This window comes from Mytilus galloprovincialis, chromosome 10, assembly GCF_965363235.1.
Source record: "Mytilus galloprovincialis chromosome 10, xbMytGall1.hap1.1, whole genome shotgun sequence".
NCBI classification, from domain to species: Eukaryota; Metazoa; Mollusca; class Bivalvia; order Mytilida; family Mytilidae; genus Mytilus; species Mytilus galloprovincialis.
In genome coordinates, this window is record NC_134847.1 from 60,718,728 (window position 1) to 60,745,447 (window position 26,720).

Here is a 26,720-nt window from a genome sequence, read left to right on the forward strand (position 1 = left end):
CTTCGAACAAATTAAAACAATAATATCGATGAATGCCAACGAATATAACTCGGGTGTATGTGAAAGGTTATCCCGATATCAAGGCTAGATGAAGAAAGCAGCTTTGCATGGCAACTAAATTCCTATTGGGATAAAATTTATTTATCTGTGATATTCATGGGAAATGTTGTGTGTTCCTTTTCCCTTTTTCATATTTTGATGTTCTCTTTCGAGCTGCCAGCTGTCTGTTCAACTACTTTCCAATCATGATGTCCAAAATTTTCGACTTGTTGAATTGGTGAACAAAATGTTCAAAAATTGCAGTTGTTAAATGATAGCGGTTTGAGGTCGCTTGACTAAGGAAAACTCTCTATAATCTCTGTGGATTCATTATTATTCGTTGGATACCATTTTTCGTTGATTTTGTGGGCACATTGAAACCGCGAATTTTAAATGTTCAACGAGTTTAAATTTGCTATTTGATGAATTGCAAACTTTTAGGAAACCACGAAATCAAATATCTACGAAAATGCAAGTTTTCTTCGAATCCACAAAAATTGGTACCCACGAAAATAAATGAATCCACAGTTTCAAAGTGTTCGTAAACAGCAAAAAACAGAACGAAATTAATTCATGAGGAATGTGTATTGCAGTATTACAAATATTCTTGACGGAACTCATCTTGATTATGGTTAATGTAAAAGGTATGAATTAGTCCGGCGAACATCCAAGTCCAGCGGTCTTTAATGCTGACATGAAGGCCAGTAAAATGCACTATAATAAAGCCTCATGTAATTTACATTTTATGAATGAACTACCAACAGCATCTAATGGAGAACGAAATGAAAAAGCATGAATGAAAAATGAATTATTAATGAGTTTTATATATGCTAAATCAGCTGATTACAAAGTACACATTTCTAGCTGTATGTCTCTGTACACTTGTGGTTTTAATTGGACTAACAACTTATGTTTGAGATTCATATGCACTGCAGCTATATTCACGTGTCCGTCAAACTATTGCTTTCATATGCTCTTGATTTGGTGTCTGTGAAACATACATCAAAGTTTCTTATAAGGAATACCAAGCATCTATATAAATTTCGGTTCGATACTATGTTGTCAAAATATAACTTCTAATGTATACTGCGTTGTAAGCAACCGGCCATTGCGGTAAGTATTAAGTTAACAAAATAAAAAGATTAAATAAATAAACATGGTAATAAGTATAAAGTTTTACTGCATGTTTATGGTTTCTTTATAATGTTATAGTGCAAGTCGAGTAAAAAAAAATAAAGATGTTTAATGTGACATTGTACATTAAGTACTTTTATAATGATCCGGATGGGGGAAAATTTGCCTCTCACTGAGATGTAACATATTGATCTTCTTCAATTCATGTCTTCTTGTAATTTGATTTATCTGTATGCAATGTTGTCATCAATAAAGAGTCTTCATCTTATCTATTAAGTCAATTATTAGGAATGGTACATCATGTGAGAACATGTAGAACCCAAAACAATGCCCTGAAAACAAACCCTGATATAAAATCATATGTTTATTCAGAATATATTTCTATAATTGAAAGATTTACATTTCACTTATGTTTAAATGTAGACTTCACGTTTCAAATTCTCGAGTTCAAATCTTTATGCCGGTGGGTATTTCTCATGGTTTTAATTATGATTAATTATCGACATACTTGTAAAATATTATTGTACTTTTAGTGACAGTTGCTAATCCAATTGTTCTGTATACTCTGTCATTTCAAAAGTTATCAGGATAACATGCGGGGTTAAGATTTGACAATGACTTCATGATTCATATCTGGGTGTGACATATCTGCGTGGGTGTTTGTACTTTTATCATGTTTATCTGTATTTTGTTCTCTGTATATATAATCTATAATGATACCAGACTGAGTGTGTACTAATGCCATGGACTTCTGAAAATACTGATTAAAATGGTTTTGTCAGTTTCTTTATTGTTGTTTTCCATTGACAATTTCTTATTAATCTAAACTATAATACAGCTGTTAATTATAGTAAAAAACCGGATGGATTAAGTAGAAGAACAAATCGAAAGTAGATAAGTGGGCGTGGCCACATTATATTTAGTCTAAAGATACCACGTGTTTTCATCGCACTGTTTACAACATACGGGTAATTTGAAATGTTGTTTAGGATACAAACATGGCCGCCGAAGATGATTCCGATGTTCCAGGTAGAAATATTTGCGTTCTATCTTTCATTGTTTGTATTTTTGACAAATGCTCAATAACATTTGTAAAAAAATTAACAAAATACACCGAAAAGGTCCCCCAATTGTTAAAGGGTTCCGTCGTATTTAAAAAAAATAATCATCCGTTCATGTCTCATCTTGCTTAAGTTGCTATTTCTTGTTCACCTTTTGGCTTTTCACTGAACTTCCGCACAAGAATGATCAACAATTGCATGTTAACCCATTATTAGTCGAAATGTTTATTACACTTTAGAAGCTATCATAAATTTCGGAATTGGCACAAAAACCGTCGATAATTCCTCATGTGACATGGTCGTTTCGCACCGGGTTGTTTAGTAGTCCTGAATTTATGAATACATGTTTTGTTTTTTTATCCAGGAATAATGGAATTCTAGTCAAATCGGCACTTGGTCAATTCGGCACCCGGTATAGTCATAGTAATCAGCATCTAGTCAACTTGGCATCTAGTTAAATCGGCACTTCATATAGTCAATTCGGGACCTATGTTAGATTTGTTTAATATATATATTTTTAACAGTATTTTAAGCAAAAACAGTAGAAATAAGGAATGGGTTGTCCAGAAATTTTACAATATTTAGCCTTAAGTAAGGAAGGGGTTGACCAGAAATGTTAACCTAATTTTATCATGTTTATTCACATTTTTAAGGGTTGAATTATTTATATGTATTATTGGATGCCTAATTGACTTTAAATAGTTGCCGATTTGACTTTTTCTATTGGTTCCGATTTGACTAGGTGCCGATTTGACTTTTTCTATTGGTTCCGATTTGACTTGTACCCGAATAATGTATAATAAACCTTAAATGTAATATGATTACCAAATCTCTGCATGCTATTACTTAAATGAGGGGAGTCGGAGGGGTCCTGATCCCGAAATCCCAGGCTTAAAAACATGAAATCCTGATGTCCTGAATTTAAAAAGAATTAAATCCTGACATCCTGAAATTTCAAAAAAAGAAATCCTGGTCGATCCCAAAAGGGTCAATCCCAAAATCCTTAGCTTAAAAACACCTGATCATGACTTCCCGAAAAAGGTCCTGCCCCCCTCCATCCCTCTTCAATGTTTGACATATATACACAATATTTCTTTTATTTGTGTTGCCAACATATAAATATAGTGATGCTTTGAAATATTTCTGCAAGCTGAGCAATGTCTGAAAAATAAACACATCAACATATGATCTATTAATTTAATATATTTAATTAAGATTAAAGCCATCTCTTCAATCATGTTAAATATTGCTTACATGTATTGGTAAAGCTGTCAAATCATTTAGTGTCCTTAACATTTTTGACACCTCTTTAATCTATTACATTTTTGTACATATATCATGACTATTAAAGCTACAATATTATGGATTCAAAAGTTTTTATTAAACTCAATGAATGAATGATTTTATTCTCATGAACTAATACATACATTTGTATCTACAGTTCATCATGGTTCATATAATAGATATTTTGTTTTGCATGTGTGAAACTAAATAACAATATAAAAGTATTGAAGTTCCTCTAACCTGGAGGACATGCAAATGACGTACTAAGTCGGACTTTCATTGATATATACATTTATCATATAAATCTACACATTTTTAGATGAGAATTACTGAACATGCTGAATATATGATTAAATTTAACAATGTTAGCATTTTTTATACATTAATATGGTAATTTAAATACATAATTTAGAGATTTCAATGAAGGTAATTGTTACATAAAGATTATATTCGAATTTTTATTCAGACCACATGTGGTGAATCTTGCTGGGTAAGATACATAAAGTACCTGTAATTTGCACACCTTTTAAATTCATTGTAATACATACATGTAAGTGTCTATAACATGTACAACAACAAAAATGTTTATTGATTATTACATTATTAATTATAACACTTTCCATGCTTTACATTGCAGAAACAGGGGGCGTGTTTACCTTTGGAAAAAGCAAGTTTGCAGACAATTTACCTAGCAAATTTTGGGTAAAAAATGATAAGGTTTTACATGTTGCTTGTGGTGATGAACATACAGCTATAGTTAATGGTTAGTATATATGTACATGAAGGGTACTCTTAAACTTTTATGTGGCCATTAAAAAAAAATCTTTAAATGAAACAACAAGAAAATCAGTGTTAACCAACCCAGCATACATGTACATGTACATTGTGGCAGAAACATATATATATATATATATATATATGCAAGATTAGGTATAGTATAAGCCTTTCCTTCACAGATCATGATCGATGCTTCCCTTTTGTGATACTGAGTCCATAGTCAGTCATATACATGTAATCAATATTTATTGAGTTAATCAAATATCTTGAGAAAGTCAAATTTTCCTTTTAAAAAATAACTAGTTTCAACCCTTTAAAGTTATTGTTTCATTTCATTTTTGTCGAGCCTTGGACAGAAGCTTGTTTATGATCATAAGATAGTATCCAGAAGAAAATTTTGTAAAAATAAAATTCCATTTTTTCTGTATTTTACTTATAAATGGACTTCATTTTTCTGCGGGGAACCATTACATTCACCATGTTAACTCTGTGGTTAAAGTTTTTAAAATTTTAATTACTTTCTCAAACTATCCTGGGTTTGTACCAAACTTGGACAGAAGCTTGTTTATGATAATAAGATAGTATCCAGAAGTAAATTTTGTAAAACGATAAATCCATTTTTTCCATATTTTACTTTAAATGGACTTAGATTTTCTGCCAGGAAACAACACATTCACTCTGTGGTTAAATTTAAAAAAAAATTTAATAACTTTCTTATACTATTTTTAATTTGTACCAAACTTGGACAGAAGCTTGTTTATGATCAAAAGCTAGAATCTAGAAGGAAATTTTGTTAATATTTTGTACCTGTGTATCTGTATTTTACTTATAAATGGACTTAGTTTTTCTTCCAGTTAACATTACATACAGTCTGCAGTTAAAGTTTTTAAAACATTTATTAGATTCATTAACTATCCTGGATTTTTACCAAACTTGGACAGAAGCTTCTTACAATCTAAAGATAGTATCAAAAGGAATATTTTTATTGATTTTTTCCCCTCATTTTTGTTGAGCCTGCGATTTACAGCAAAAGTAGGCGAGACACTGGGTTCCACGGAACCCTTGCTAATTTTTTGCTTCACATACAAATACAAATAAACAATTAACATGTTTAATAAAGGAAGACAATTTATGAACAAGCATGCAGGATACATACATATACACAAATGTACTAGCAAAAACACCAGAATGGTTGCAATGAATAGATAGGTTTTGATAATAAAATTGGTTGACTAATTCTGTCACATATATGTTACAGCCAATTCCAATGAGTGTGTATGCAAATGTAATATCTTTGGTTAGCTTGCTTGTTAGCTGAACCATGAAGTCATTATCAGATTAGATAAACTACCCTCCATAAAGAGAACACTAGTCCAACAGATAATCAATCTGTCTGTAGGACTAGGCTACATCGAAAGGAGGGTAGTATATTTTACCTATTAATGACTTCATTATTCAGCTAGCAAGCAAGCTAACCAAAGATATAACCTTTGCCTACACACTCAATGGAATCAGCTGTAATTATCATGATATGATTAAGTAAATGTGTCCATACAGGTACAGTAACTGTATACTTATTGATCTTAGGCAATATTATGGGAACAAAAGATTACCATGTAAAATTTCATAGGTTTTTCTTAAAGGGAAATTCCGCGATTTTTTACTTATCATCTAATTATGTTCATCTTAACATAAAAAACACATTTGCAAAGTTTTAAATTTATATTCCTTCTAATAACGGAGAAAATCAAGTATTTGTAACTTTTTTGGTTGAATTCTCGAGTGGGTCGTGACGTATTAGCCCGATTTACTGAATTCTGGGAAAAAATAAAATCTGTTTAACTCTTATAGGTTATCGACAATATACGTAATTAAAAGCGCACAGCTGACGAATGGTCGAAGTTATTAACCACAATATAAGAATGAACGAAAATGAATATGCATATACCGTTTTGTATTGATTGAATTAAACTCCTATAAAATTATCTCTAGTAAATGTTTTTGAATAAATTTAATTAATTATTGTTGAGATTTTTTTCATAAAATATTTATTGAACATTTTTACTGATATTGAACTGAAAATATTTCAGTTCTATTTACCGTTATTGTTTTGATAATCATTTCAATGCAACTAATGTGTGAGCAGAGTGTGTATATTATTTTGTAAAGGTCACTGTATATTTCTCGGCTTGAGGTCAATTCGTTTACCTTGTAGCTATTTAGCCGCAGGTGTGAGTTCAAGCGTACACAGGTATAAATGTTGTTATTTGGAAAGGATAAACAGAAAGGATTAGAAAGAGTATGCTGTCACGATGTTAATACACTAAGATTTAATACACGATGAGAATAAAGATACAATAATTAAATTGTGTAAATTAATTGAAAATAAAATTCAGATTCGTAATTCCGAAAGTGTATAAAAATAAAAGGAAACAATTTTTGATTACTTTCTTAGCGGCAATTGGCGTAAAGATTCAAATATGAAGCAAAAAATAGTAGTTTTAATCTTTTATAAAAACTAAATGCAATATGGGTCTCTAAAAACACCGCAAAGGACCTCCTTAAGGGAAATTAAGGTCCTTTGTGCTCTTATCAAACTTCTTTGAGGTCCTTAGTGCTCCTTTGTGCACAAAGGAGGTCCTTTGCGGTGTTTTTAGAGACCGATGCAATATTACCCAATTTGATATACCATTGTACATCTGTTTGATATCATTGACTTTACCGGAATTTCTTAACTTGTATTCAAATCTGGCTGTGTTTAAATGCTAATAAAACTATTGCAATTTTAAAGTTTTTAATTGACAAAAAAATACAACATACAACATGCATGATTTTTTTTAGTTTCTTTTTAACATTTTATTCTTACATAATTAAATTCATTTGCCAATCATTTACACGAACTTTTTGTGAAAAGAATATCAATTATCTAAGCTAAGGCATTATTTCTTTTGAGGATTTTTGAGGATTTTTTTTAAAATTCTATGATAATATTTGTGCAATGTTGAACATGATAGCCGTCATTAATCCAAATAAGTAATACAGTAGTTGTAATAAAAGTTATATTTTAGTCATGCATAACTGATATTGACGAATTTATAATAGTTCGTCCATACATCGTTGTTCTTGAAACAATCATTATTAGTATACATGTAAGTTTCCTGACGTATAAGAGCCATTGAGGATGAGCTCCAGAGAAATCAGACTAGTGGCGTTTCGTTCGTTTGTTTGTTGGGAAAGGAGAGGAAATGCAACCGCTTGTACAGATAAACGACAGAATTACCATACAAGCATTTATAGTCAACACAATCAGAAAGAGTTCCCATCGTTAGACGGGGAATATGAAGGCTTCCAAGAATGAACAAGTGACATGTCTAACTCTGAACAGTTAGAAAACAGACTATCGACATCGACCGCTTGTTCTTAATATTTGAAACTGTATGCATATATATACGTATACGTTTATGATATATATAGTGATGAGTTCTTGCGTCTGACAAAAACTAAATTCCTTCATGGTTATATCTTGCCATACGTTTATATTGGTTTGTAAGGTGATTACTCACAATCGTTATTTGAAAATCCTGTTTGTGAGATGTAGATTTATTTCAATACAGAAATTTCGTCTATATATTTCACAAGTGTATAACACGGAGAAGCTCTGAAGGTCCATTACTCCCATTTTGTTTGGGTGTGAACCATCGATGTTTACAGCAATATCACAGAATAAGATGATGATGGTAGAAAGAACTATGGGCGTCATGTGGCAAATATTACATGCATATCGGACAATGAGTTGTCAATCTGTATGAAAAGATTTCCAATACAACCATATTATTGAGAAGGAATGTTTACATGCTTTACTCTCGTACTAGTATTACAGGGTTCTTGTGGCGTTCCCCTTAGACACACATCTTTTTAACGATGTTTAAAAAAAAGACAGAACCAATTTAATGTCATATTTCCCTATTTTTTAAATATAACTAAAAGTCTTTTATCTGACAAGAATACCCCTATTTAGCGAACAAGTAATTTATTCTTTTTTCTGTTATTGAATACCAAGAAAGAAAATAAATCCCGAAATTAATTTGAAACTTTGATACTCAAAAGTTTCCCAGCAAAATATTCACATTCCCTGGGGATAATTAGTGTTCGTCCAGTGGCATATATAACAATTGTGATGACGAATTACTTCCTTTGTTCGAGAACAATCTTATTGAAATATAAATCTGTGATTTTACTAGGTCCACAGCTTCAATGAACCAAAGCAAAAGTTATACATCGACCTGTATTTAAATCAAATTGGTTCTCCTCTTCTTCTGGTATACAATAGTCTATCGACATTCGATGATTACATACTGTTGGCATACGTGGACTAGTCTGTTTACAACACTTTTACCCCTATTTATTCAAAATATATGTTTTTTTCTTATGTTCAATGTATACATGTATATATTTTAAATTGCGCTATAGTTCCGTAACTTTCTATCCAGTCGTATAAACGAATCGTCGGCAAGTGCGTACATTTTTTTAAATCAATATTTCTGGTCTGTTCCAATCTGTCCTTCACTATTGACAATGACTATATATTACATTTTCCCAAATTCACCCTTGGAAAAAATATTTAAATAGATTTTAATTTCATCAAATCTTATTTTTTGGGTATTATTTATATGTTTATGAATTACATTCTTTACACCAGAAATGTTATTTATAAACAAGCGTATGAGTTTAGTAATGACAAGTAAGACATAGCTGTATATTATTCATCTGATAGTTCAAAATGGAAAGTCATAAGTTATAAGTTATCAGCCGTGTACACTGATCAATACCTGCAGAAGTGAAACGATGCATGAACTTGCAAGCCCGACAGAAAATCGCTTGAATACCTGGACGTGTCACCTCACACCCCTCACAATACCTTTGGAAGTAATACCTTTAGCCATGCTGGTGATCAGATGAGGGAAGATCAAAATATATTTGTTTATTACTTTAAAGAATTATGAACAAATTAGATTTTCGAAAACAATTTTCACGGAACACTTATTTATGATTTCAACCTTGACTTTTCACCTAATTCCAATATCAACAGTTTAAAAACAACAGACCATGGTAATTTAAAAAAAGTAAGAATATTTTTCGTATCAAGTTAGTTAGTCGGATAAAACAACCGTACGATTGACAAGATATCGACACGCAATTACGACTACATCGGTTACTGTAGTTTTGTTTCTTTGTGGTTTATAGACATATCGTTTTTATTAATCGGGAAAGAAGACAAAATGGCGGATCGCAGAGAATTGATACTCTAAATTTAAAATCGATGGTGATCGCTTATCTAGCGGAATAAAACTTTAATATCTATGAATTTGAGCATTTTTATACAGAATGAACATAATATCAATTTTTGATTTTTTTGCGAAGTTTCCCTTTAAATCAACTTTCCGTCACACCAATATGTTGAATCAACTAACTTCAAAACATTTATTTAGAGACATGAACTAATGTGACTCAGTATCCAAATGATTTATTTGTTTATACATTTAATTTGACAACGAAGTTAAAATTTGAAAATAGAGAATAAAAATCATTAGTCTTGGAATGTCAGAAATTAGAATATTTCATTTTGAATTAATTATACCAGATACATGTAGGAAACATCTATTGTAAGCCTTACTTTTAAAAGATAACTACAATGTACCAATACTGATTACTTAAGGTGGTACCCAACACTTTCACTAAAATTAATTTGGCTCGTTTAATTTTCATTAAATTTTGTCAAAGTATTTACTTTGACACATTTTATCAAAAATATAAAAAAAATTAAAAATTTAAACCAACCGTTTTGTCAGAAAAATTACACTGGTTATATAGCAATTTGACAAACACCAATTTTGATCATTGAGAAGCTTAATATTCCTTTTACAACACAACGTAATCAAAACGTTAAGCTGACTTTACAGAGTTATCTCCCTGTAGTGTTAGGTACCACCTTAAGTCTGAATCTGCTTTCACCAGTAAAACAATGTCATCTCAGTCATGTACTTATTATTGCCATATCATTTGTTTACAGAACATATGATACAGTTAATTAATTACAAGAGCTAATTGTTTCTTTGTTTTATAGAAACAGGAAGAGTTTTTACCTTTGGTGCTAATGACTGGGGACAGTTAGGTTTAGATCATACAAAGCCTGCATACAAACCAACCTGTGTTAAAAGTAAGTCAGTCATGTAAAAGTGGTTAATAAGTATTTTTTTAATATGTAAATAAGAAGAATTAATGGAAATATTGTGCATTTTTTTTAATTATGCAGTTATTTGAATTCAAAAGATAAGCTGCATTTTAGTTCATTGTATTGTTTTATTAGTCAGTGTCTTTCACTCCTTAGAACCTCTTCTTTTTTAACCTTGTGTATTATATTCGCTTTACTTTATTTGATAATTGTTATTTTGTACTTTTTTCCTTAATTTTACAGAATTAAAACAAGAAAAAAGTTATTTAGTGGCATGTGGTAGAGTCCATACAATAGTAGCTACAGGTAATTATGACACTCCATGTTTTACACCAGGAATGATAAGAATATGTCTTGAATATTGTCAGTTTATGCATTTTTGTCCAGGTAAGGCATAAATGAATCAAAAATATAAAATAACTTCTCTGAATGATTGTCTGAACTGATGTCAGACTTGATACATAATTTCTTTCTGTCATCATCAGTCTGTCATAAATGATTGGTGATCAGCTGATAAATCAAGTTTATTAAAGAGAAATACTTGACTTTTGAAACATTGCTATGTAAATCTACCATGGAATACTGTTGAAATACAATATATTGTTCCACTTGAATTACTTAAAAAAAAAACAAAAAAACTACAATCCAGTTTTAAGATTGAAATCATGTTTCTTGGGAGTAGGTGTTTATACTTAAGTAGCTTTACTATCTACAATTAATGGCATCTGAAGTTTAATTTTCACTTTAATCTCTATCAATACTGTCTTTGACTTATACCTGCCTAGAAAAATGTTCAACCATAGTGTGTCAACAATATTTGCTATTTGGATGGGTGTGAGGAGTATCAGATTGTGTCTCTCTTAATTATTATATCTGTTCTTGATCTCATTTCAAGTAGTCATCTTCAGGGGTGTGGAAATATTTGCTGTGGGCACTTGTCCCTGGGCAAGTAAAACTGTAAATTTCACTTGTCCGGAAAAAAAGTTACTTGCCCTGATGGTTCCAATAAATATTGAAGTATTTCATTGTTCGCTAATACATAATTCTTGGCACTGTTTTGCATCACAAACAAATAAAATCCATGTGTTTAAATGTAAAAAAAAAAATAGGAAAGTAGGTTAACGTCTATGGGTCAGAAACCTTACAGCAAACCAACCAATGAAATGACATGTAAAAGTCATTTTTGCAGCAGTTTTTGAATAAGAATTGTAGCCAGTAGATACATATAATGATATACTAATTTAGAGGACAGTGAGTGAAGAAATGAAAATTAACTATTGATTTTTTTTGGGCGTTTCTCTCAACTGACACACTTGGTTTTTTTTTTATAATTGTCTTAATGGGTAATTAAAGCAGCATCCCTTCTATTTACCACTCTGACAACAAATAATATTGACCTTTGATCTATAAATATAAAGACAAACTGAAAATAATTTTATTTTCCGAATTTCCATCCTAGATAACCAGGTGCAATCTGATAGTCACGATGTCTGAAATTCTCGCTTCTGTATTTTTTTTAATACTCTTTATCCTTCATTTGCGTTTTTGTTTTTTTTTTACTCGACTCATTACTTTTTTTGTCTTGCTTGTCCACTGTTTTTTAAAGTATTTATCAATCTGAATCTCGATACAAATTATACAAAATAACACTTCCGGTACATGATGGATAAAACCTTATCGACGATCCCGGGTCAATGGACAAAACTAATCAATGTTAACCGACTCGGGTTCACATACTTATTTTTATTTATTTTGTTAATCGATCTATTTCCGTTATGTAACATTCATCGTCATGAACTTTGGTGTTTTTACTCGCTGACCATTGGTTTCTTTTACATAAATTTAACATCTTTACACATTTTAAATTTATTCTATATTTTTGTTGGATTTGAACTTTGTCTCTATAACTTTTTACTCGTCCACGGGCAATCTAGACAAAAATAAATACTTGTCCGGTTGTTCAAATGTACGAGTCGGGCGAGTCGGGCATAGCATTTCCACACCCCTGATCTTAGTCTTTAGATTTGAAACATATTACAAAAGTTATGACTGAAAGGGTAAACAGATTTTAATGTGATTTGATAAACAAATTGTACCTGTAAATAAACATTTGCTAATGCCAGAGGCATTTGATCAGTGAGTAGACCTAAGTTTGTAATGTTTTTATCACTTCAACTCTTATTTTATTCCATCACAGTGACAAGAGTAGTAGAGAGCATAAAGGAATGAACAGCATTGATGCACTAAAGAAAATTATAAAAAAAACCATAAGAAATTAAAACAAAACATTTTACTTATTACACGTTTTGTCGTATGACAAATCCTCAGATGAATATATCAAACAATTTATTGATCATGTTATATAATTACCAGAATTTATAATCAGTCAAATTTGAATTTTTGTCTTTTTTTTCAGAATCTGGTAAACTTTATTCCTTTGGTGCTAATTCAGAAGGCCAGCTTGGTATAGAAGATTGTTCTAGTAGTAATGAACCCAGAGAAATAACGGGAATATCTACACATAAATATAAACAGCTGTCAGCAGGGGCAGATCACTCTGCTGCATTAACAGGTGAAAACATATGATGGAGAGGGGTTGATATCTTAAACTGTTGAAAATATTATTATCTATTGTTCATATAATTTTAAGCAGGTTTGAGTAAATGTCAACTAGACAGCAAGCAAACAACTCAAACTAGTTTTTACTATTTTGCAACATATTTTTGTTACACTACAGCTTGGGTGGATTTTGCTTTGTCCACCGGCCCACCATGGGAGTGGGCATCGGGTGGGCAAAATTTCTACCTTGTCCACTCTGCCCACCTGTTAGAGTGGGCATTCAATAACTTTTGTATCATCTAAAGACTTGCAAGTACAATCACTAGAAAAAAGCAGATAAGCATTTTTAATCAATATTTTTACAAAAAAGAGATTATAGCTAGAGTGGGAACGGGTGGACTGCCCACGGTGGGCAGGTGGAAAAAACAAAATCCACACGGCTGTTGTGTATGTACAAGTTAGGCTATATATTTTCTTTGGCAGAAGCTGAAGCTTTATACATTCTGTGAATTGATACTTGTGAAGGATTGCACAAAATAGAAACACTCTTTGTAAAATATTTTTGAAAATTTACCTAGAACTCCTTTCACCATCTGAAAATTTAAGTTTGTATACAAAGTATGGTTTACATTTCTGTGCCTGTACAAGCTTTCTAGAAAGTGAAGGTTTTTGGGATACGATTGCTTTTAAGCAATCTGCAGACGTATACCATTGACTCAGGGCCATTCCCTCACGTCAACCGTTTTATTCTAAACATCAAGAAATCTCAGATTCTTGAGATTGTCTTGCTTTAAATGGTATAAAAAACAAAAGGATTGAATTTCAACATCTGTCCTATAATGTTCTTCTCATAATCGTCATGATTCGATATTTCCCTTGACGTGTATGCGTGTTTTTAACAACATGGAAAATCAGAATTGAGTAGTATTTATATTTAGTGTTTTTATAAATTTAGAAACACGTCAGAGGGAATTCCCCAGTTTTGATAAAATGCGAGAGTTCTCTGAATTCTGATCGATAAATCTGTTTCTGTCATATAAGAACTGAAGTTTGAGTTTTCATATATGTCACCCTTATGAAACTGATATTTGATATTGTATATCCATAAAGAAATGGAGGTTGTTTAATTAACATTTGATATACGTCCTTGCTACAAATCACAAGTCTATGGTTTGTTTAGGTTATTATGCGCCTGTGTATAGTTTTCTTAACTTGAAGGGATATCAGATTGAATGGTTGCTCTGGATTACCCACTCCATTGATTAATTTGAAACTCATGAGATCCTTTCTATGTCTGTCTGCTATTGAGGGTTATTGTTGTTGCATAATTTTAAATCATATGGACCATTTAAATTAAGATAAATGTAATCCACAACGTAGTAAAAAATGCCAAAATGGAGTCTTCCATATTATTGCTTCGAGTTGTCTCCCTTCCGTAAGTAACTTTCGTCAAACAACGAAACATAGAGAAAAATTAACTCATTCTGTCGATAGACGTCGTAATATATTAAAACCGATCGCAATTTAAACAGAGGAATGTGTATGGAAAGGAGTCATGCCCACTAACCCAAACGAAATTAAATATTTAAAGAGTTAGGAATGGGGTTCCACCTAGAATTCACGTAGGAAAATAGGTGATAAGGTACGAAGTGAAATACCTTCTCTCCCTCTAAGTGAGGCCTAAAATAAAATTTCATTTGTTTGGCATTGCCGCCCGACCCACTGAAAAACTTGCCGCCCAAATAATTTTATTTGCGTTTCAGAAATTATTTTTTTTTTATTTAAAAAAAAAAATCGAAATTGTGCCGGAATTTGATTGTATCCGCCGAGTTTGTTCCTGGCTTTACTTATTTCAAATCACGATCTTAAAAGCGCTTGCCTTACACAGTATTGGGAGCAAACATTTAAATGACATGGAATAGAAAAAGTTTGCCAAAAGTAATGTCAAAGAGGCCGGCAGGGGAAAGCATCAATGCATTGGTTAAGGGAGATGGATTTTATCAAAAATCAAATGTTCAGCTATTCTTTGAAAGAAACGTTCTGAGAGACCTTGTAGAGGACTCAAGTTTTATCTTTTGTAAAGGCTAAAAGCAGAAACAGATGATTTCTGCTCGACTTTGTCGCTTCATGAGATAGAAGTTTTTCACCGGGACATCACAGAACAAATATGCGTGGCTCTTACATTTGTTGAACTTATTAAATATTTGAAATGTATCATTGACAAATTTTCCCTTGAACCAGAGAACAAAGTATCTACTATAGTCAGAACCACAATGATGCATTCAAGATAATTATGGCTGTAAGCACTAAAGCCCATAGACCAAAACGGTCCCATATTTACAGGTTTATAGTAGTTTTGTACCAGTAGATGCTAGCCTGGTACAAAACATACATATTTTAAAGACTAGCATCTTGTGTCAATTGAAGTACTTCCCCCTTTTCTTGCCTTTCTTCTTAACATGAATAAAATAATTCTTAAAACATAAAAGATACTGACAGAAACATATTTATAAATGTATCTAGTGTACTAGTGATGAATAAAATCCCTTCCTTTTCCACAATTCTAAGGGCTCATTAATTTATCTGTATTCATGTAATGCATGTCCAGATTTCTGTTAATCAAACAAGCATTACAACCCATAATTTATTTATCTGCAAAAATTGTCTGTCCTGCTGCATATTTCCATTTTGAATTTATCATACGTTTTAAACCTATAGCCCTGAAAAACCTTGCACTAATGGATAATATTAGTATAAACACCATGTCTATTTGTGCCAACCTTCCAAATTTTTAATATTTTGCTATCCTTATTTGGTACAGATCCTATATCCTCAAAACTTATCAGGGGCAGTAGGCGTGTTTGTATGGTAGTTCGTCACACCTTTCATGTATGATTACTAGCCTCTAGGTATTGGTTTGAGCCCTATTTGGGCAGTTGCAAAATTAAGGTTTGATTTTCATGTCATATGTGATAAGGTTAGTCAGTTTCTTCCCGCAGGTTGCCGCCGTTTTCCTTCAAGTACTACGGTTTAATAGTATGCCAACAAAACTGACTGCCATGAAATTACATACGGTGTAGAAAGTGATGTTTATAAAACCAAAGCAAACAATAAAAGTTTTAAATCTTTGTCCATTTGTACAAGGAGCCGTAGTGGTTGAGCCATTTAACTTATGGTAATTTTACCAAACTGTGACCACAAGATGTGACATCAGGCCTCTGTTCAATTGGCAGTCCCACAATAAAAGTTCAATTTTCACGTCATACATTGTACATTTTATATGGTTAATTTGTCAGTTTCCTGCCTCAGTTCTGTGTTTTTTTCTGGGTCCTTTGGTTAACTCTGCCAACAAAACTGACTGTCTTACATGAAATTATCCATATGATGTAGAATGTGACATTGACGGTTGACCCCGTTCAAAGAAACCACCAGCATGTACACACAACAATGCTGCACGGCTTTAGACAACATTGGTCTAGAGACTTCATGATTTACATGTATAAAGCTTTTAAATGTAAAAAAAAATAAAAATCTCTACCTACCTACCCACCTGCTGATAGTGTGGGTCGGCAATGCCAAACAAACAATTTTTTAAGGGTGGCCTGACTGCTGTGGAAAGTCAACATGGAATTTATAGTACAAAAATAAAACACAATAAGTTCATTATTCATACACTTGAATTGAGGATTGGCTATTTTTAAAGTTGAATAATTATTCAGATAACGTAAATTACAATTTACAAGTATTTTACACGTGCAGTTGAATTATTTTTGAAAATAATACTAATACATGTATCAATGAAAACAATGGCAATCGTATCCCTCAGAGCAAACTGCTCTTTGATTGATATTATTCTATTTGTTTTTTTGTTAATTAAGCTCTTTATAGATATAAGCTGTAAACAATAGAATAGCTCAATGTTTTTTTTGTTTCTTCACAGAGGATGGTGAAGTGTATGTTTGGGGAGGTGGAAGTGAAGGACAACTTGGTCTTGGGGACGAAACAGAATGTCCACAGCCACAACTGTTAGATATAGAAGGCAAAGTCACATGTCTGTCATGTGGTTATTACCATACAGCTTTCGTGACAGGTAAGAATAAAGTCAGTGTCTTTTAATGCCCTACCTAGGGGTATTATGTTTTTTTAAGGTCTGTGCATCCTTTGTTTGTCTGTCTTGCTTCAGGTAAAAAATGTAAGGGCATTGTGTTCTAGGGACACATTCTTGTTTACATCTTTTTTTTTACTAATGATAGTTTGGATTTAAATTATGTTATTTTAAACTTTTTTTTATGCCCCACCTACGATAGTAGAGGGGCATTATGTTTTCTGGTCTGTGCCTCCGTTCGTCCGTACGTCCGTCCGTTCGCTTCAGGTTAAAGTTTTTGGTCAAGGTAGTTTTTGAAGAAGTTGAAGTCCAATCAACTTGAAACTTAGTACACATGTTCCCCATGATATGATCTTTCTAATTTTAATGCCAAATTATAGTTTTGACCCCAATTTCATGGTCCACTGAACATAGAAAATGATAGTGCGAAGTTCAGGTTAAAGTTTTTGGTCAAGGTAGTTTTTGATGAAGTTAAAGTTACATCAACTTGAAACTTAGTACACATGTTCCTTATGATATGATCTTTCTAATTATGATTCCAAATTATAATTTTGACCCCAATTTCACGGTCCACTGAACATAGAAAATGATAGTGCGAGTGGGGCATCCGTGTACTATGGACACATTCTTGTTTAATTATCTATTAATCTATTCATGTATGGGCATTATGTTTTAGATAGTTTATATTTGATTCATTTAGAGTGAATTTATATTTTCTATTAGTTAGAAATGACCATACCAACATAAATTGAAAAGGTTTTATCTATAGCAGATTTGATTTAAATGAGCATTAACAGTAATTTCTTTTTTTCAATTGTAGAATCTGGTGAATTATATACCTTTGGTGAGAGTGATGGAGGCAAATTAGGACTAGGGGATGCAGATATCAAAGCATTTGTACCTACAAAAGTGGAACTTCCAGAGAAAGCAAAACAAGTATCTTGTGGGAATACTCATACAGTTGTTTTATTAGGTAAAACTAGTTCTTGTTGTTGCAACATTAGACAAATCATTTTAAATTTTCTTAAAAACTAAATATTTAAGTTTTCCCATTTCCACAGCGAGTACTTTTGTACATCCAAATTTGGGTAAACATGTTCCTAAATGATATAGAATAAAAATGTTAAGCAATTGCACACTATTAAAAATCTGATGACATTGCAATTTAAGCTTTAATGTAATTTCTTCTAGGCAGATAAAAGAATTAAATTTTAGTCAAACAAATTAATGACAAATGTAAAAATTACTATATGTACCAAAAACAAAATGTATGCCTTCTTGTATGATGAACAAATCATCATTAAAATGTGATGTAAAAGATGTTCCTTATACCTCTGCAGTGTCAGTGATCTTTAAGACATTTATAGTTAGGCCACAATTTAAAACAAAATAAAAAAATTATTAATTGTATTGATCTATTGTGAAAAAATTAAACCAAACTTACTGTTTTTGGCATATGTGCTAAATTTATAGATTAACTTTATTTTTATGCTCCTACTAAGGTATTATGTTTTTCTGTCTGTGCATCCGTTCGTCCGTTTGTCTTTTTTTTGTTTTTTTTTGGTCAAGGTAGTTTTTGCTGAAGTTGATTTTTTGTCCAATCAACTTGAAATATCGTACACAAAGTTACAAATTAAAGTATTGTAAATATTTTCAGAATCTGGTAAAGCATATTCCTTTGGTGATGGTAACAATGGTCAGCTGGGACATGGAAACAGAACTCTGGAAACACCATCACCTAAACAAATATTTTGTAAACCAAAAATCAAACAGGTCTCATGTGGAGACAGTCATACAGCACTTATATCAGGTAAAACTCTATTTGGAGACAGTCATTCAGCACTTATATCAGGTGAAACTCTATTTCTTATTGGAGACAGTCATACAGCACTTATATCAGGTAAAACTTTATTTCTTGTGTGGAGACAGTCATACAGCACTTATATCAGGTAAAACTCTATTTCTTATTGGAGACAGTCATACAGCACTTATATCAGGTAAAACTCTATTTCTTATTGGAGACAGTCATACAGCAATTATATCAGGTAAAACTCTATTTGGAGACAGTCAGCACTTATATCAGGTAAAACTTTATTTCTTATGTGGAGACAGTCATACAGCACTTATATCAGGTAAAACTCCATTTCTTATGTGGAGACAGTCATACAGCACTTATATCAGGTAAAACTTTATTTCTTATGTGGAGACAGTCATACAGCACTTATATCAGGTAAAACTCTATTTCTTATGTGGAGACAGTCATACAGCACTTATATCAGGTAAAACTTTATTTCTTATGTGGAGACAGTCATACAGCACTTATATCAGGTAAAACTCTATTTCTTATGTGGAGACAGTCATACAGCACTTATATCAGGTGAAACTCTATTTGGAGACAGTCATACAGCACTTATATCAGGTGAAACTCTATTTCTTATTTGAGACAGTCATACAGCACTTATATCAGGTAAAACTCTATTTCTTGTGTGGAGACAGTCATACAGCACTTATATCAGGTAAAACTTTATTTCTTATGTGGAGACAGTCATACAGCACTTATATCAGGTAAAACTCTATTTCTTATGTGGAGACAGTCATACAGCACTTATATCAGGTGAAACTCTATTTGGAGACAGTCATACAGCACTTATATCAGGTGAAACTCTATTTCTTATTTGAGACAGTCATACAGCACTTATATCAGGTAAAACTCTATTTGGAGACAGTCATACAGCACTTATATCAGGTGAAACTCTATTTCTTATTGGAGACAGTCATACAGCACTTATATCAGGTAAAACTCTTTTTCTTATTGGAGACAGTGATACAGCAATTATATCAGGTCAAACTCTATTTGGAGACAGTCATTCAGCACTTATATCAGGTGAAACTCTATTTCTTATTGGAGACAGTCATACAGCACTTATATCAGGTAAAACTCTATTTGGAGACAGTCATTCAGCACTTATATCAGGTGAAACTCTATTTCTTATTGGAGACAGTCATACAGCACTTATATCAGGTAAAACTTTATTTCTTGTGTGGAGACAGTCATACAGCACTTATATCAGGTAAAACTCTATTTCTTATTGGAGACAGTCATACAGCACTTATATCAGGTAAAACTCTATTTCTTATTGGAGACAGTCATACAGCAATTATATCAGGTAAAACTCTATTTGGAGACAGTCAGCACTTATATCAGGTAAAACTTTATTTCTTATGTGGAGACAGTCATACAGCACTTATATCAGGTAAAACTCCATTTCTTATGTGGAGACAGTCATACAGCACTTATATCAGGTAAAACTTTATTTCTTATGTGGAGACAGTCATACAGCACTTATATCAGGTAAAACTCTATTTCTTGTGTGGAGACAGTCATACAGCACTTATATCAGGTAAAACTTTATTTCTTATGTGGAGACAGTCATACAGCACTTATATCAGGTAAAACTCTATTTCTTATGTGGAGACAGTCATACAGCACTTATATCAGGTGAAACTCTATTTGGAGACAGTCATACAGCACTTATATCAGGTGAAACTCTATTTCTTATTTGAGACAGTCATACAGCACTTATATCAGGTAAAACTCTATTTCTTGTGTGGAGACAGTCATACAGCACTTATATCAGGTAAAACTTTATTTCTTATGTGGAGACAGTCATACAGCACTTATATCAGGTAAAACTCTATTTCTTATGTGGAGACAGTCATACAGCACTTATATCAGGTGAAACTCTATTTGGAGACAGTCATACAGCACTTATATCAGGTGAAACTCTATTTCTTATTTGAGACAGTCATACAGCACTTATATCAGGTAAAACTCTATTTGGAGACAGTCATACAGCACTTATATCAGGTGAAACTCTATTTCTTATTGGAGACAGTCATACAGCACTTATATCAGGTAAAACTCTTTTTCTTATTGGAGACAGTGATACAGCAATTATATCAGGTAAAACTCTATTTGGAGACAGTCATTCAGCACTTATATCAGGTGAAACTCTATTTCTTATTGGAGACAGTCATACAGCACTTATATCAGGTAAAACTTTATTTCTTGTGTGGAGACAGTCATACAGCACTTATATCAGGTAAAACTCTATTTCTTATTGGAGACAGTCATACAGCACTTATATCAGGTAAAACTCTATTTCTTATTGGAGACAGTCATACAGCAATTATATCAGGTAAAACTCTATTTGGAGACAGTCAGCACTTATATCAGGTAAAACTTTATTTCTTATGTGGAGACAGTCATACAGCACTTATATCAGGTAAAACTCCATTTCTTATGTGGAGACAGTCATACAGCACTTATATCAGGTAAAACTTTATTTCTTATGTGGAGACAGTCATACAGCACTTATATCAGGTAAAACTCTATTTCTTGTGTGGAGACAGTCATACAGCACTTATATCAGGTAAAACTTTATTTCTTATGTGGAGACAGTCATACAGCACTTATATCAGGTAAAACTCTATTTCTTATGTGGAGACAGTCATACAGCACTTATATCAGGTGAAACTCTATTTGGAGACAGTCATACAGCACTTATATCAGGTGAAACTCTATTTCTTATTTGAGACAGTCATACAGCACTTATATCAGGTAAAACTCTATTTCTTGTGTGGAGACAGTCATACAGCACTTATATCAGGTAAAACTTTATTTCTTATGTGGAGACAGTCATACAGCACTTATATCAGGTAAAACTCTATTTCTTATGTGGAGACAGTCATACAGCACTTATATCAGGTGAAACTCTATTTGGAGACAGTCATACAGCACTTATATCAGGTGAAACTCTATTTCTTATTTGAGACAGTCATACAGCACTTATATCAGGTAAAACTCTATTTGGAGACAGTCATACAGCACTTATATCAGGTGAAACTCTATTTCTTATTGGAGACAGTCATACAGCACTTATATCAGGTAAAACTCTTTTTCTTATTGGAGACAGTGATACAGCAATTATATCAGGTCAAACTCTATTTGGAGACAGTCAGCACTTATATCAGGTCAAACTTTATTTCTTATGTGGAGACAGTCATACAGCACTTATATCAGGTAAAACTCCATTTCTTATGTGGAGACAGTCATACAGCACTTATATCAGGTAAAACTTTATTTCTTATGTGGAGACAGTCATACAGCACTTATATCAGGTAAAACTCTATTTCTTATGTGGAGACAGTCATACAGCACTTATATCAGGTAAAACTCTATTTCTTATGTGGAGACAGTCATACAGCAATTATATCAGGTAAAACTTTATTTCTTATGTGGAGACAGTCATACAGCACTTATATCAGGTAAAACTCTATTTCTTATTGGAGACAGTCATACAGCACTTATATCAGGTAAAAATTCTATTTCTTATTATTTGGGGAATTTTATTTTCAAACATTGCAAGATGATCACAAAATGTATATAGGAAGATAAATTTTACATTGGTATGTTGTTCAACATTTTAAGAATTTCAAATGTTCTAGTAAATGCTAGGAAATTTATATTTTACTATTTAAGAAAAATAATGATGAAGTAGCCAATCCTGTTATTTCACTTATCTTTATGATAAAGAGGAGATGATTGAGTCATCCCAAAATACGACTATTATTTGTGGCTGTCCTTTGTCATTAATATGGTCAATTTTGTGAACTTGTATTGTTTAGTTGTTTTCAAATTTTCTTTTGTTTTGAATTTATATTTACAATGGTAAAAATTGGAAAGAAAGCTGATGCTATAGCAATCGATATCCCATAAAACATGTAAAAAGTGGGATTGAAAAAAAAACAAATTAATTTTGAGTTTGAAGTAAAGGAAATTTTTCTTCGATTGGTTTCACCTACCAAAACAATCTTATCATACAAGTTATTTTACAAGTCCATTTTCATTTTGCATATCTTTTTCAGAAAAAGACCAGTTATACACATTTGGAGATGGAAGACATGGTAAACTAGGTCAAGGTCAAGAAAGCTACTGCAATATTTATGTTCCTACGCTAATTGAAAGATTTAAAAACTTTCATGTTACTCAGGTACAAATATTGCTTATACATGTTCATTAGGAGATCAGATGCTGTCTATTTATCAGTACATTTACTTTGATATTTTGCTTAAATTCTGAAGTTTGTTAGTCCTCTATTGAGGAAGTCAAAGGGGACTCTCTGTCTGTGCATCAATCAGTCCGTCAAATCAGTTTTCCACACTTTTTTCTTCGTGCTTGAAGATATTGATTTGATATTGGTGTATTGTTTTATCATGATAAGGTTCAAATTAAGTTCAAATTTTGTTCTGGTCTGACAATTTTGTGCAGAGTTATGGTCTATGAACTTAGAAAATTCACTCAAATAATCACTTTTCCTCACCATTTTTCCATCATGCTTGAAGATATTGACTTGATAAATGGTATATATAGTTTTATCTTAACAAGTAACAGATCAATTTCAGATTTAGTTTTGGACTGATGATTTTGTGCAGAGTTATATATGGTACTTGGACTTAAAAAATTCACTCATATAATCAATTTTCCACATTTTCATCACGCTTGAAGATATTGACTTGATATTTTACACCATGACAAGTTATAGATCAAGTTAGCATTCCAGTACAATGAATTTTTAAACGGTAGGGGACTATGTATTGCCAGGCAATACTCACAAAATTATTGTTATACCTTTTATTTAACATCATTAATTATCTGATATCTTCAAATACACTGCATTTTGGTTTTATTGATATTGATGGTGGTAAATTGATGTTAAATCTTCTGACATCAGACTCGGACTTCTCTTGAACTGAATTTTAATGTGCGTATTGTTATGCGTTTACTTTTCTACATTGGTTAGAGGTATAGGGGGAGGGTTGAGATCTTAAAAACATGTTTAACCCCGCCGCATTTTTGTGCCTGTCCCAAGTCAGGAGCCTCTGGCCTTTGTTAGTCTTGTATTATTTTAATTTTAGTTTCTTGTGTACAATTTGGGAATTAGTATGGCGTTCATTATCACTGGACTAGTATATATTTGTTTAGGGGCCAGCTGAAGGACGCCTCCGGGTGAGGGAATTTCTCGCTACATTGAAGACCTGTTGGTGACCCTCTGCTGTTGTTTTTTATTTGGTCGGGTTATTGTCTCTTTGACACATTCCCCATTTCCATTCTCAATTTTATTTTAAAGTTCTTTTTTGTTCCCCGCTTAATCTGTTATGAGTCTTTTAAGCTTATGGCTATGTTCATTTCTGAAATGCCTGCTCCCATAATCTTATTTTGTTACTGTGGATTAATTAATATTTGTTTATATATACTATTTTTTGTGGATTTCGTGGGTTCAGGGGAACCACAATTTTAAATGTTCAACAAATTACAGATTTTCTAAAGAAATGTATGCAGACTTTGCATAAGTCATGAATTTAAATATCCACAAATATGCAAGTTTTCTTCAATCCACGAAAATTGGTACCCACGAAATAAATGAATCCACAGTATTTGAATTATAATGCAACAGAAACACAACACAAATATTTGAAATTTACATATTTAATTACAGGTATCATGTGGAGGTTGTCACATGTTGACAGTAGGTCATAAGAGGTTACAAGCAGAGATCGAGGAAAGTTCTGAAGAAGAGGCTGAGGAATCACCAGAAATTGTCAACAAGAATCTACTAAACGCATCCCTGAAAGCTGACGGGTCGTTAGATCTCAATAACAGCTTTACAGCAAGAGAAAAACGTAGACAGAACACGTTAAGTAAAGTAAGTAATGTTTTGTTACGTAAGATAGTAATCATACCCCTGTCCTTTTTTTTTAGCATGAAATCTTTCCTATGCTTGGCAATATTTATATATATACAGTTTTTGGAAATTACACTTCTCCTCTCAAAAATCCTTGATCTAGCCAGATTCTACCACATGTGAAACCTTGTCCCATATGTAAGATTATGGGTGGGGCTTTTTATCTATTTCTTGCAGGAAGAAATATTTCTTGTACAACCCGGCAAGGAGTGTGATACAAAAATCTTTATTAATTTTATTGGCTTATCCAGTATCATAAGACATTTATAATTATATTGAAATAAAATTACTCTAGTTGATATCAAGCAATATTCTCACTTGTTATGAAACCTATAATAATCATAATGTCAATTATCATTTCAGAGTCCATCTATTATCAAGAGACAGTTACCAGAATTAAATAACAACAAGCCACCACCATTAAGTGCCACAATGCCACCTAATGAAACTCCTCTTGCTAAAGAAAGAATACATGGTGTACACAGTGAAAATAAAGGTAATAAATTGAGTAAAACAATATGAAATCATGTGGTTATATACTGTTAGTGAAAACTTATTTCTCAATCAAAACACTGTGCTGTATTACTCTGTTTTAAAGTTATTTGTTGCAGTCATATCTTCTTGTGATTTTTTTTTATTTAATATTTATTTTTAACTAATAGTTGCACAACTAAACAGATATCTTGTTCACTACAATAAACATCAGCAATAGTGAATATAAATTATGAATTTAGGATTCAACAGTGCAAACACAATAAAATGTAGTACAGTAGTGGTGTTTTGGAATGATTTTTGATTTCACTAATTGAACAATATTATCTTGAGTGAACCCAGCTGGTAATTTAAGAAATTCTACAAAAAACACAGTGCCAATTTTATATGACAGCAACTATAGGTTATTGATTATAAAGCAAGGACAAAAAACTCATATATATATATACTGTGGATTCATTTATTTTCGTGGGTACCAATTTTCGTGTATAAATGCAAACTTGTATGTTCATGGATACTTAGTTTCGTGGTTTTGGGGAGGTATGCATACAAGCATTAAGAAAGTTTATCATTTGTTGAACTTTTAATTCCGTGGTTTATCTTACCCACAAAATCAACAAAAATTGGTATCCAACTAATAATAATGAATCCAAAGTAACAACAAGCTTATAACTTTAAGATGTTTATTGAAACTGATTAATTTTAACAGTACTACACAACACAGTCGACCAAGGAGATAAATCTAAACACAAAAAAGATGATGACAGTGATGAAGAATCTGAGACAGATGAGGAGGAGGAGGCGGATTCAAATGTGAATAAAAATATAGAGGTACATATAACTATTGTTTTAGTCTGATAGGAAATTTTCACTTTGGGATTTTTCAGTGTGTAACAAATGAAAAATTTATCTTTTCAAATAATTTAAAAGTGAATATTGTTTAAGTTTTATTGTAGTACAAAGTTTATAGAGCATGAAAGGAAAGCTAAAGAAACACCTTTCAAGAAGTTCTGATTTTTTTTTTGGAAACATTTGAGTGAAGTTTATAATTACAGTTTAAAAGGCAGATGTGCACCATTTCTGTCTTACATGACAAATATGCTGCTTTGGTTGTGGGATGAACAGCATAAACTTATCAAAACTTTATCAATAACATTTTGTGTTGAGAGGGTAAACAGATGTATTTCCATAGATATTTATGTTTGTTGTGTATTTGGACATGTTTAAAGTCA

General features: G+C 32.1%; 1 protein-coding gene across 2 annotated transcripts in view; it reads left to right on the forward strand.

Annotated features, from left to right (window-relative positions):
- Window positions 1-2,096: 2,096 nt before the first annotated feature.
- Window positions 2,097-26,720, forward strand: part of LOC143048022 (X-linked retinitis pigmentosa GTPase regulator-like) — a 39,870-nt gene continuing 15,246 nt past the window's right edge. For both annotated transcript variants that reach the window (XM_076221451.1, XM_076221452.1), the window contains exons 1-12: window positions 2,097-2,202; window positions 4,156-4,281; window positions 10,420-10,512; window positions 10,771-10,833; window positions 12,944-13,099; window positions 17,027-17,176; window positions 18,012-18,164; window positions 18,849-19,001; window positions 23,120-23,244; window positions 24,751-24,957; window positions 25,360-25,492; window positions 26,198-26,319. In XM_076221451.1, coding sequence (XP_076077566.1) covers window positions 2,172-2,202; window positions 4,156-4,281; window positions 10,420-10,512; window positions 10,771-10,833; window positions 12,944-13,099; window positions 17,027-17,176; window positions 18,012-18,164; window positions 18,849-19,001; window positions 23,120-23,244; window positions 24,751-24,957; window positions 25,360-25,492; window positions 26,198-26,319 — 1,512 coding nt within the window. In that variant the 5' untranslated portion in view covers window positions 2,097-2,171. The remainder of the gene's footprint in view (window positions 2,203-4,155; window positions 4,282-10,419; window positions 10,513-10,770; window positions 10,834-12,943; window positions 13,100-17,026; window positions 17,177-18,011; window positions 18,165-18,848; window positions 19,002-23,119; window positions 23,245-24,750; window positions 24,958-25,359; window positions 25,493-26,197; window positions 26,320-26,720) is intronic.